At 38.1% G+C, this 13159-nt stretch overlaps 1 protein-coding gene across 1 annotated transcript; it reads left to right on the forward strand.

Moving 5' to 3' along the window:
* The first annotated feature begins 761 nt into the window (after window positions 1-761).
* Window positions 762-12782, forward strand: LOC149070964 (dynein regulatory complex protein 8-like). Its single transcript, XM_089248822.1, has 6 exons — window positions 762-1156; window positions 1273-1366; window positions 1505-1577; window positions 8966-9075; window positions 12182-12291; window positions 12415-12782. The coding sequence occupies exons 1-6, from the start codon at window positions 886-888 to the stop codon at window positions 12585-12587; spliced, it is 831 nt and encodes a 276-aa protein (XP_089104948.1). The 5' UTR covers window positions 762-885; the 3' UTR covers window positions 12588-12782.
* The last annotated feature ends 377 nt before the right edge of the window (window positions 12783-13159 follow it).

The raw sequence follows: 13159 nt of genomic DNA on the forward strand, positions 1-13159 counted from the left end.
ACAGAATGTATATAATAGTGCATAGCTAATTAGTGCAAATTAGCGTGTATTTAATCAATTTTCGCTGGTTTATATTTAATTTTTCTCTTAGTTAATCTAGATTGTATGTATCATCAATGTCTTCTGATGGATTGTTTCCATAGAATGTATATATATTTTTCATTTGTTGAATAAATAGAAGATGCTCTCCGACATGACCCAGCCTCCTAGGAAGTGAAGAGAGCAAGTTGTCTTGCACAACTGCTCTGGGCGTGAGCGGTCATCAATCAATCACTTCTGAAATATGGATGACAGCACCGAAAAATCAAACACAACACTACATACGCAATCAGACTGTTAGGTACACACGCAGATACACTTCCGGCACAACCCACTAGGTAGTAAATCGTCCATAGATGGTGATAGACCTGAGTTGTGCTCGGTTTGAAAGAAAGTAAGTCTCATAGTTCCTCTGCGATTTTATATCTTACACGAAGCTGCTGCTACGTACAAATATTATCGATGCGAAATAAATACATACTATGTATGAAAATAAACTTGATCAGTCACATACAAGTCATACACAGAAAATCCTGTCTTACCGATAGACAGTAGAAGCATTAACGCGGTGAACTTCACCTTGTATCCACGTTTTCTTTTACGACGATGAAGTATTCAAGACGATACTTTTTCTTTCGCTAAAATTCGACTCGATGGTTAGAAACACACGATCCTAACTATAACTACCATTTTACGCCTTTCTAATGCTTAAAAATGTCTCCGGAGATTGCAAATGGAATGTTGCGTCGCTTAGGTGATGCACGAGAGAAAAAAAACTTCTGCACGTTCAAAAAAAAAATGTTAAAGCCGTCCCAATAACTAGCTCCGTTCGTTAAGTGTGTCTTGATGTTAATCGAATGTCACAGGTCGGTCGTCAGAACTATTTCGGTCAGTGAAATGGAGGACGAAACTAACATAGTCCAGACTGTAGAAGCCGATTCCCTCCAGCAAACGTCGGCACCAATAGATAGTGAGATTCCAGCAGCGTCATCGAACCCTATAGAACCACAGAAGCAAGTGAAAGACGAAAAGCCGAAGGAATCTACGTCGCCATCACCACGAGATGAACTGTTCGATGAGGTACAACTGGATCCGCCGCAACTTCTGCAACCGACAGGTTAGTAAAAAATAAATGCATTTCTTATTTTCAAAAACATTTTCATTTTGTCTAAACCAGCACCCTTTTTTTCACAAACGACCATTGAATCATGTTTTTAAATGAACCTTCTTCAGGAAATTCCCCATATGAAATGGACATACAGAAGAAACTCATCGACACATTTGTGGTTCTGATGGACGAGAACAACGAGCAGGTTTTCAACGACAGGTACGTCGTGAACCCCCTACCCCTATTTCCATGCTTGCAGTGTAGGGCGCTATTTGTATTTCGTCTAGATCAGGCACTATTGACTATTAGAAGCGTTGACATATTATATATATAATTTTTTTTACCCTTCTTCGACAGAGACGTCGGAATCGTCCTCAGGCATCTCGAACTCTATCCACGAGACACGGATATCAAGTATCTTTTCGACGGAGTTAGTACTCATTTTTTTTCCTCATCTCTTCTTGCCTCCCCCCCCCCCCGGATTTTTAGTGCAAAATAAGTATATACTTTTTACGGGGAGCCCGGGGTAGTGCTCCGGTTGTTCCAGCCTAGTGGGTCTGCCCCTCTAACACAAGTCAACCCATAGGATCCTAATATTATAGCCATAGCTTCTAACGCCGCCTTGGACCATTCCCTCGGAACGATATTGCGCACTTTGGGAAACACTAGTGTAAGTCGCTCAAGTTAAAAAATATGTACATTTTATTGATTAATATTATATTTTTCATACATGGAATTTGCTAGGTGGTTTCAGGGTGTACCCAGAATCAACCTTTGGAGAGTGCACAAAAGGTTTGGGGGGGGGGGGGTACACACTCTTCAGAGAACCCACTCTTCAGCAACCTCTTCAGAGAAATTTTCAGTTATCAATTTTCAAAAAGCATCCAAATAAACAGCAATTGATTAAAATAACATATAAAGCTTGTTTTCTTTCGATATTTTAATTTTTTACAAAAGTAAATAAAAAAAAAATTAATAAATATGTAAAATGTAAAAATAAAATGTTTTTGATTGCCTTGGGAAGGGGTGGCCACAAGCCCCTGCTTATATCTCTGCATTGTTGAACATTTGTCTCAATTTTCCAAATTTATTTCGTGCACCGATTAAAATTCTAGACGGGGCCCGCCAATGGTTTGTGCATTCGTGTGATTTGAATGTGCTTGCATTACTTGAATATACAGAGTGTCTTGCAATCGCCTGACAGTTTTCAAAACGGTAATAGCAAGAAAACGGTCACATATCTCAGTCATTCTTGCGGAATGTAAAAGTGCGGAGTCAGGAATTTTTCAGCTACGTTATTCATGTTTCAAGGGATTGCATAGTTATTAAAATAAAAATAAAAAAAACTTTTTATATGGACAACCTGTGCCCAAAAACTGAATTAAAAAGTTGTTGCCCTGTCCCTTCTGATGCCAACAATGAAATTTTTATGTTTCTTAGTGCAATATTCGCAGAGATATCTGAATTCAAAAATTGGAGAAAAGTTCGGAAATAAGCGATATCCGTTAGTTTTTGCTGTTTTTTTTTTCCCAACTTTCCTCCGATTTTCGAATTCAAATATCTCAGTAAGTACTTAGAAACAAGAAAAATCTTATTAATTAAACTGTTTTTGTTACTTTAATTTTTGTTCTTTTCCCTACGCTACTTTTATATCGAAAGCTTCATAATAAAACAAATATAATACATACAAAGAATATGCAAAAAATTCTTTGAAAAGTTTATTTAGTGTTTAAAAGGTTAGAATAACACATGTTTTATAGATTTTCTCCAGTTATACCGTAATCAATTTTTGTGAAAATTTTTTGTTAATAATAATAAATTAATTGATGATAATCAAAAATGAGACATGTGAGTGACCAAAAATGCACCACGAAACTTCATGGTTTCTAAAATTTGACCTGTTCATCAGTTTCCGGAAAATTTTCCAAAATTTCAATTCTACACGTCTGAATAATCATATTTATTATATTAAATTGATTCTAAATGCGAATTAATATGGGATTTACTGAGGGATAATTTATTTTTTATCAGAATTAAAAACGAAAAGCGCAATATCCATTTTATTTTTTTAGTGTAGTCTTTTGTTTCTATATATCATTGCGTATATTTTTTTATTGCGGTACATGTAGTTTAATACAGTACCGTATTTCTTGGAATAATCACCTCATGAACGTATGCATCGCGTATCGGAAAAAAAAGAAGAATCATCAATATATGACATTTTGTTTATGAACTTAACATAAATGCCCGAATCCGCCTCACATTTCTGGTAAAAAGTTTATTAAATGCTTATTTTTAATTTCGGAAATACTTGCTAAATGCTCGGTAATGCTTGTCAAATGCTTGCCAATGTTAAAAATGCTACTCGGTTAATTGAGAGTTGAATATCATGTGATTCAATAGGAAAATTATGTCCTCTTGGAAATTGTGTTTTTTGAAACGAAAATTAAGTATTCCGGATAATTTTTCACAAGACTTCGAGATTGCAAAACAAGAAGCGGTTCGACGGACAAACACAGATTTATTTACAGAACAGCAATTTACACGTATTTACAAAACCTAATCAGAGATCTAACAACTTTCTATCGACGTTCAATCGCGACTGACTTTTCATCCAGTCTATCTCTAATCGAACCTTCTTTTCACAACTCCCTACTATTTAAAAGTCTGTCGAAACTTCCAGAAAAGGAACATTCTACAAAGTTCTACTTTACAGTTTCCAAGTTGGCGGCGCCACCGTACGGAGGTGTTGAACCATTGTCTGGAGGGGACGGGACCTTCCAGAATGTTCCCACCAGTTCTCCGCCAATCCAGGGTTCGTACGGTGCTTAAAAACTCCTTAAAAAGTCATTAATTTTCATTTCCTTTTTAAGGGCCCTTAAAAACTCCTTAAAATCCTTCCAGCTGTTTCTAAAAAAAAAGTCGACTTTCCCCCGCTCTCGATTTTGTCCCCGAAAATCGGATTGTGGTAACTGCAGCTTATTCAAATTATCAGCCCCTCATCGGGCTTTTCATCGTGAAACCCCGATCATATCCTTGATCGTACAGCTGAAGATGGTTTACTCTAGTCCAGTGTTTCTCAACAACCGACCGCGGTTTCTGTTTTCAAAAAAAGAAAAAAAGTCGCCACTGCAAGCAGCAGAAATTACTATGGTCGATCGCCATTGCGTCAAATCCCGATGTTTCGTGGGAGAAAAAATTCATTTCATGAATAAGAGCTAGTCCGCCGAATTATGAGTTAATTTGTAAATTTCGCCAAATAACGAGTACTAAATCGCCAAACATCGTGTTGAATGTCCTGAAATTTGCTCTCATTTTGCAACAATTTCTTTCTGAGTATAACTGAAAAACAAGAAGGAAAATTGAAAAACTTAATTTTAAATAATTTGTGTATGTGTTGATCCACTTTGAGCGAGAGATGAATGAAGAGTTGCTGCAAATATATAATTTTGTAAGACAAATCTTCGTCAGCTGTGGATTTTTATTTTGAATAATTGGGGGAGGGGGAATGAATATCACTTTTAGAATTTTTATAATTTATGTGATGTTATGAGTTATATTTTGGACCGAAACTTGAAAGTTTTAGAATACTTTGGTGACAACAGAAAAGTATGTATGTGGATTGATTATTTAATGAATCCTTGTGATGCTGGGTAACAAATCAAAAGTTTTAATTTCTGAACCATTTCTACGTCTATATTTTTGAGAAGAGAGAAAATTTGTTTGGCAAATTAAAAATATATAAATTTGCATATATGTGTCCCGCCCTTTTTTTGCTGTAAAACTTATTAGTTATGAAGTTTGCCATGACTCCTTAAAAACTGATTGAAACTCCTTAAAAAGTCCTTACTTTTCATTTTGAAAATTTTTAAGTCCTTAATTTTTATTTAGGAAATTTTCTATGAACCCTGCAATCACAGCTTTGTCCGATAAACCGAAACCGATATCAACGCGTGCGTCTGCAGCCTGCGGTAGACCCAAAACCAGCAACCAATCAAAAAGCAGCATATCTATGACGTCACCAAAAAGCCCTTCCCGACTTGAACGATAGACCACTGTAAAAGTTCGACAAAACAGGTCAAATGCCCGAAATTGTCAGGCAAGAATGGTTATTGGGCCTCAACAATGACTTTCAGAATGTTTACTTTATTCACCGTGGTTCCCTAACAGACATGCTCCTCAGACATGTTTATTCCTTTACAGTGGTTTGTCACTTCTTCAATGCTCGCAGTATGTTGAGAAAACCTGGGCAACGCCGGCTATTATAGCTAGTTGTTAAGAAATCATAATTATGATTTTAATATTATTATGAAACAATTAATATATACCCCCAGTAGCACAACGATATAGTACAATATTTGGACCATATCGTTATATATCGAAATGTCAGAGGAATATCAGATGTCATAACTATGATACAGAACGATCTCGTCTTATATGGTGCAAATTATTTATGATGTTAATCGATCGAGTCTTTAATTTTTCAGCCGAATATATATTTTATTCCATGTGAATAATCTCTACATTGAAGGACAACAACTTGGGACAATAAATTATTTTACTATAGTTTGAAAAACATAGATCTATATCGTGCACCTGACAGAGATCTATATCAGATTCTCAATATAGACCTGATATAGGTCTATCAACGGAGACATAGCTCTATATCCTGAACCTAACAAAGATATACACTCATGTCCATAAATTAAGGATAATGCCAGCTACGGCAAATAAAGGTTCAGAAACAAAACAAACGTTACATATTCATAAAGCCCATTTATTAAACAAACGATAAAGAACAAAAACGATGGTGTATGCATGATACCATTCATAAAAACTACGATTTTTGCTCCCTGGAGCAATTGTAAAAAATATCTCCTTTACAAAAACTTACTATTACATGGTTGGTATGATGGTTAACACATTTTATGTCTCCCATGCGATGAAATACAGTCCGTACAACGCCTAGGCATGCTGAGTATCAAATTATCGATCTGATCTCGGGGAAGATCACTCACTCAGCAAGCAATGCTCTCCGAAGTTCCGGTATACATGTAGGAGGTGGTTGACGGGCTGCAACTCGTCGGCCAAGCATGTCCCACACATGCTCTATCGGATTCAAGTCAGGTGAGAATGCTGGCCATTCCATACGGGTTATATCCTCAGATTCAAGGCATTCGTTTACGATGTTTGCTCGGTGAGGACGGGCGTTATCATCCATAAACACAAATTCTGCGCCCATGGCACCCCTAAACAAACGTACATGTTGTTCCAGAATGATGTCCCGATAAATTTAGGCTTTCATGGTTCCGGTTTGAACATGCAGATCTGTTCTGGAACCCAGTATAATTCCACCCCAAACGAGCAATGCTGCACCACCGTAACAGTGTCATTCAATGATGTTGTCTTGGTGGTAACGGGTACCTGGCGTTCTCCATATTGAAGTCCGACGTGAATCAGCAGATAGCTGACGAGACAGGTCGGATGCTGTGCTCCGTCTGCTTCTTTTGGCAGTTACTGCCAAATACCGGTCTTCATTCGGCGATGTAACTCGGGGGCGACCTGTACTGTTACGTCTACTGACATTTCCGTTATCTTGGATTCGTTGCCAAAGCCTAGAGATGACACTTTGGGCAATTCCATGTTCCTCGGATACTTCCATCTGAGTACGCCCACATTCCAGGCGACCGATAATTCTACCAAAAAAATCATCCACATGCGTCCTCTGTGTCATAACTATTCGCTTATGGCACTGAGCGCCTCTTGTGAACAATTTCACTTCTTTGCCACCATTCCTTATATACTCCCCTCTTACACTCTCGTCATTGTGACGTACTATCGGCATCATCTGGTGGCTTCCTGAAATTTGCATATTATTCTTGCAGATGTGTGTGATAATTCTACAGGTGAAATTTTTACTTTAGATTTCGATTTTCGTGTGATTCTGAATTATCCTTAATTTATGGACATGAGCGTATATCAGATACACAATATGCTGATATATCACCATATTGTGTGCCTTTAAATAAAAATATTGCCTTTAAATGAAAATTTGGAGAAAATTAAAGTCGAGCGTATAATTTTTTTGTTTGAATTAAAATTAAAAACGTCTGAATGAGTAATTTTTTATATGAAATTTTGATTTTAATAGGATTAATTATGTTGATATATATCAAAATAATTTCGTCAGTTATAATTGAATCCTTACTGTGTATGTTTTATATCGTAGATGTTGGTATGTTAGGAGGAGCGAGAACTTATCCACCGTAACTTTAATTGCCACTTTATAATTGCACATATTTTTTAATTTAAAAAAATTGCTCTTGTTTTTGTTGTATGTGTGTTTTTCTTAAAATTATTTATTTTTTTCCTTTGATGTTTTCATTTTTTACCATACTTTGAGAATTTTAACTCTTTTGTGTTGCATATTGTTTATTCTGTATTTTTTGTTTTATTAGCATAAATTAATAATTTTAAATAAATAATATACTGCACAATACATTAATTTGTTTCTTGTGTTTTTTGTATTATATATAATTCCCTTAATTATAATATAATTTTTCAATTATCTGCCTCAAAATGATAAATATGTCTCACAATTTCTATTTTGTAATTTTTGTGCATACATGAAAATGAATAAATTTGATTGAAAACACAAGTAAAAAAAAAGATTACTTGTAAATTAATGTTATAATAACAACCAACCAGTGTAAGATACGGAGTTAGAGATGGGAAGAGTTCAGGGGGTCTATTACGCTCATGTCGTTATGCCCGCGTTTCAAACGTGTTTGGGGTTTGCGGTGCATTGTGGGATAGATTTACGTCACCATCGCTAAAGGTTGATTTTTCTCACATCGTTACTAGCGATATTCGTTATCGACATCGCTACGTAAAACGTTAACTAACGAGAACCGGAGACCACTCGTTATGTTCGCGTTACGGAAATAAACATGGCCGCTCGCGCGTACATTTTTCGATGGTGAGAGCAACGGAGACAAATTAGTTAGAATTGGAAATTATTCATTCATTATTAATTTCTCAAGTTGTTCATTATAATGAATAATAATTCTCTGAATTACGTTCCTTAATTTAGTAACATGATTCAGAGACAGCATTATCGTTTAAAATGTTATCTGTACGCATACTGATTGGAAAAAATATTGGCCATCATGAACTACATGATGGCCATCATGTAGTTCTGACAAGACATATTCTCGAAATTTCTCAGGAATGCACACTCTAACACCTCGTAAAATAACACTTTGTTCAACTGAAAGCTCATCTCGGTGTAACCAAAATGGTCGTATATGTGTAGGGATACGTAAATTCCGCAAAAAAAAAATTGAAATTTTTCAAAAAAATTTTTTTTAATGAGGAATTTTGCATTTATTCGCGAAAAAAAAAATTCAGATCACAGAAATTTTACATTTATTCGCAAAAAAAAAAAAATTCAGATCACAGAAATTTTACATTTATTCGCAAAAAAAAAAAATTCAGATCACAGAAATTTTACATTTATTCGCAAAAAAAAAAATTCAGATCACAGAAATTTTGCATTTATTCGAAAAAAAAAAAAATTCAGATCACAGGAGTTTTGCATTTATTCACAAAATAACGAATTCCAAATGAAAAATTCCGCTTTCGTTCACACACACACACACACACACAAACAACAACTCGAATAAATGAAACTGTTTAAATCAAAAATTTTGCATTAAAAAAAATATGTATGTCTCTATTTTCTATTAATTCAACCTTATTTTTCAAATGCTTTTATATATCATTAACGGGATGGTTTTTTTTGTCTTATTCGTGAAGATAGGAGAGGTTGGCACTTTAGAAGGAGAAGGTGTTGATGATGATGTGAATATCAGCACCTCCTTGAAGAATATCTTGCCAGTGTTGACGAAAATCTTCATGGAAGACCGGTAAGCTTCACTAGACGCTTTCTATTTTATTGAGGCTCCTGGAATATTCCGAGTGGACTCATCCAGCACCTCCTAGAGATAGAAGGCCTCTGCACTGTTTGCCATAAACGTCATTTAGACTACCTAGCAAGTTTACCACATTTTGAAATACAGCATCCTATTTCGTTTCTTATTTTGGCGTAGAATCTTCCTGATTGGCTCACAAATACCGCATAGTGATTGGATGTGGGGCACAGAAATCGCCATTGCTGAGCCCGATCATTTCTTTTTTTCACAACGGTGATACTGGCACGAGCAGGGAATTTTTTTCCCTAAATATTCTGAGGGAAAATGGACTACTTGCTGGCGTCACAAGCAGACTGCGGAGGCCTTCTATCTCTAGGCGGTGCTGACTCATCTCCCTCCATCTTAGAGTGCCAAAACCAGGTTTAAAGTGACCTCTCTTCGTTAAAAAAGACAGAGGAAACTGCTATTGGCTGCAGCGATAACATTGATGTCTTTTGTTTTTCACAATGGCGGATGAGCCAGTCTGGGTTTTCCAGACGCTTCAACTGTTATTGCTCAATTTTTAGATTGAGCTGCATACAGTGACGTCGGAACTTTATGTATAGCTCTGTGAGTTGCTCGGCTTGAGCTTTGATTTATTCTGAAATAATTGGTGGGAGTTCTTGGAACCTTGCTACATAATATTCTGGGTTTTTGTCAACCTACCACCCCTTCTCGCCTGGCACTGTCACTGGTTGTATATCTATCTATAAATGTTAATCGGATGTTTCATCACGCATATTATTCGAGCTGTACAATGAGTTGTGGGTAGAATCTACGTAATCTAAGTTTCACCATGAAAAGGCCTACCGCATTACTATACCCTGCACCCTCGAATGGTTGATAGCACTCATCGCAGCAAATCCGTCGAAACATACGATATTTGTTTTTGGTGAAGCACTGTTATGCACTCTCTAAAAACTCCCTCTACCACATGTACTATTGCGATTCGACCGCACTTTCTATGATCAAAAATCGAAATGCTTGTATAGGTGTCTTACCAGACCAGAATCAAATTTTTACCCCCCATGCCCAGCTCAAAGAGAGGCTGAGAGTGGGATTAAAAACGGGCCCAAGACGAGCCTATGAAGAAGGGAAAAAGTGGATGTCAGTAAATGCGTGCATGTAAATGAGAAAAAGAAAAAATTTTGTCAAATCCGGTAGAAATTGGTGAAATTTTGGTCGGAGACAGGAAAAATTCCGCCACAACACTTCTTTAAGCCTGTAACGCCACAGCAGGAGTTCTCCCATTGGTCCAAACTGCAGCTTGTTCCCCATTGGCTGAGGAGCACTTTCACTTGAAAAAACATGATACAAGTCGAAATTATCGATTGTTCAGGGTGGAAATTGGGGAAAAAACACCAGCCCTTGCGAGCTCTAACGCAAAAAACCCCAAAGTTTTTGAAAAATTAGTCCTTCTTGATCGTTGAGAACGACTTCTCGATGACCGAAGCCGATCTCCCAACGCTGGCTTGCAACCGTTGAACGAGTTCGGTTAGGCTTAGCTCGCTGTTGGCCCTTATAAACTTAATGAAGGGCTGAATATCTTCGTCGATTGGATCGACAACGCTGTCCAAGCTTGTACCCGGTGAGTAACTAGGAGACGCATTTTTCTTTGGGCAGTTACGCTCCATTTCAAATTTTTTCCCCACATGGGTTGGGGTTGCGGACGCTCTGGCTTGAATACGTACCTTAGGCTTGTTAGAAGGTCCCTGATTAGACTGGGCTTCTTTTTCGGCTTGCTTGTACTGCCTACTGTACGGTGAGAACCTACATTTTCTGTAATTCGCCGTGTGGAACAGTAAGCAGTTCGTGCACTGGGGAGTATCCACTCCGCGTACGTTGGGGCACAGACGGGACGGGTGTGAGAGAATCTTTACGCATCTCTCCGGCGCCTCACATCCAGAGCTTTGATGCCCCCATCTTTGACAGCGGTAGCAGATGATTTTTTTTCTTCTGTGCATTTCTATTCTTGAACTTCTCGACCCTTATCTTGAGATGATCTATGACCTTTAGGTACAGGATCCTCGCCGACTCCGGGACTTGAGGAAGGTCCACCTTCCAAATGGGTAGCTTCCTCCCGTCACGACGTCGTCTCAGCTGCTGGACCTCGGATACCTGAAAATTTAAGTCCTGTAATGAGAGCAAAATGTCCTCGTAAGAGGAATCAATTTCCAGGCCCTTGATGACGTATGAGCCAGGTTTGTCACAATCCAAGAGATACGTGTGAAAGACAATGTTATTTGCCTCACAATAACGGGTATGAGCGGTGATCATTAGCACACCCTGGAGTTACCGTGACTCTGCTGTTCACGATCTTTGCTTGAAAACCAGAGGGGCATATGGCATCCAAGTCTTTGGAAATTCTTCTCCAATTTCCCTGACTGGAGATGTGAACTGGGGGTATCTTCCTTCTTTGACCTCGATTTATCACGGCCGAGGGAATTGGATCAGCGATTTTTTCATCACTCTCCGCCGCAACTTGATCTGGTACCACCGCATAGGTGTCTTAGGCCGGTATTACATTATAAAAGTATGATACTGGGATTTACAAAGCTTGAAAACAAAAAAAACTGCCAATGAGCATATTGCGTTACATTTGCTGGAATGTAAGCGATGCGCTTATTGGTTGCACTTTTCAAGTTTTATAAAAGACCCTTTATAAAATTTTTATAGCGTTATTCCCCTCCCTATATCACCCCTTAAAGGTTTCCCATGCATTTAGAATCGCCGTACATATCAGCAAAAAAAAAAAAACTGAGAATCTTGCTTATGTTCTTTGTGCGGATTCCAGAGACGAATTGCGTAGGTTGCTTCTGCAGTTGCCACGGTTGACACATCGGATTCGCCATCTTTTAGAATCGGATCTTTCCCAAGATTACCTAATGTTTCAGCTTTGTCTGGAATTCGATCCTGCATAGTCCTGTGTATGCACCATTTAGTGCTGGCTGATTGATCACACACACACATTGGGGAAAAAGAACTTACCAGGCTGTCTGACTGTGGTCTTCTAATAAATATTTTAAATAACAGATTACACCGTTCTTTCTTTGAACTATAGGTTTCGTGAACCCGGCAAAAAGCGACTGCTGAGCGCCTTCGAGTCGCTGGACGACGACAAAGATGGCCTGATAGACGCTGACGTCTTGACAGATTTGCTACGGGGAGCAGGTGAGCAATGAAGAGCTCAAATTTCGCTTGATTTATACTTTTTTTCGACAGCAATGCATATTTCACTCTGTACGGACATTTGTTGCTGTTTTTACGTAACGAGAGTTTTTTTTTACTTACAAGGTGAGCCAATGAGCGAAGAGCAGATCGAGCACTTCGAAAAGACATTCAGGAACAGAAAAACCGGTAAAGTCGATTATCTGGACTACTGCGAACGCATCTGCAAAGTGGAAATCGCAACAGCACGTGGTGGTGGCACCGATGATCACGATGCCGATCACGATACAGCCACGTAGTGAAGGATGGTGCCGCTTTCTCATGAACCGAATCCGATTGCATTGCGCAGTTTGACATTGAAGTGTCCACCATTTCTCTTCCGTATTATGCCATAGCAATATGCATGATATAATTCTGCGTGTTCAGTTTTGCGTAGGCCACTCTTTGGGAACTGCATTGAAAACAAATTTATAGTAAATTGGTTAATGTTTCTTATTTTCGTGGAGACAAGTTGATGTCTTTTGACGGTGTTATGGTGTAAACTTATTCCGACTGAGATCATGAGTTGTGATTTGCAGTAAGTTTGGGCGTAAGTACGAAACGGACCAAATGAGATTATGTTTGAGAGCGTTGAGGTTGGTCTGGCTGAAAATTCAACCGGAGAACGTGTCTCTCTTGAAATCCAATGGCATCATATCGAGTCGGAGAATTTCATCGACGTTCGATTAGTTATGTTCTTTGTCCATAAGTTTTCACATTTTTCTCTGTCAGTGTCGACGCAAACCAAAACCAAGAGACCAACCATGGATTTTGGGGTCATTCCGAACTATTCCACAAAGGCATCCTAGCTGGAATTTGAATCCAGCTATCA

The sequence above is a fragment of the Pholcus phalangioides genome, unplaced genomic scaffold (assembly GCF_987345545.1).
Source record: "Pholcus phalangioides strain wild (caught in Gottingen) unplaced genomic scaffold, Ppha-v1.0 ptg000020l_1, whole genome shotgun sequence".
NCBI classification, from domain to species: Eukaryota; Metazoa; Arthropoda; class Arachnida; order Araneae; family Pholcidae; genus Pholcus; species Pholcus phalangioides.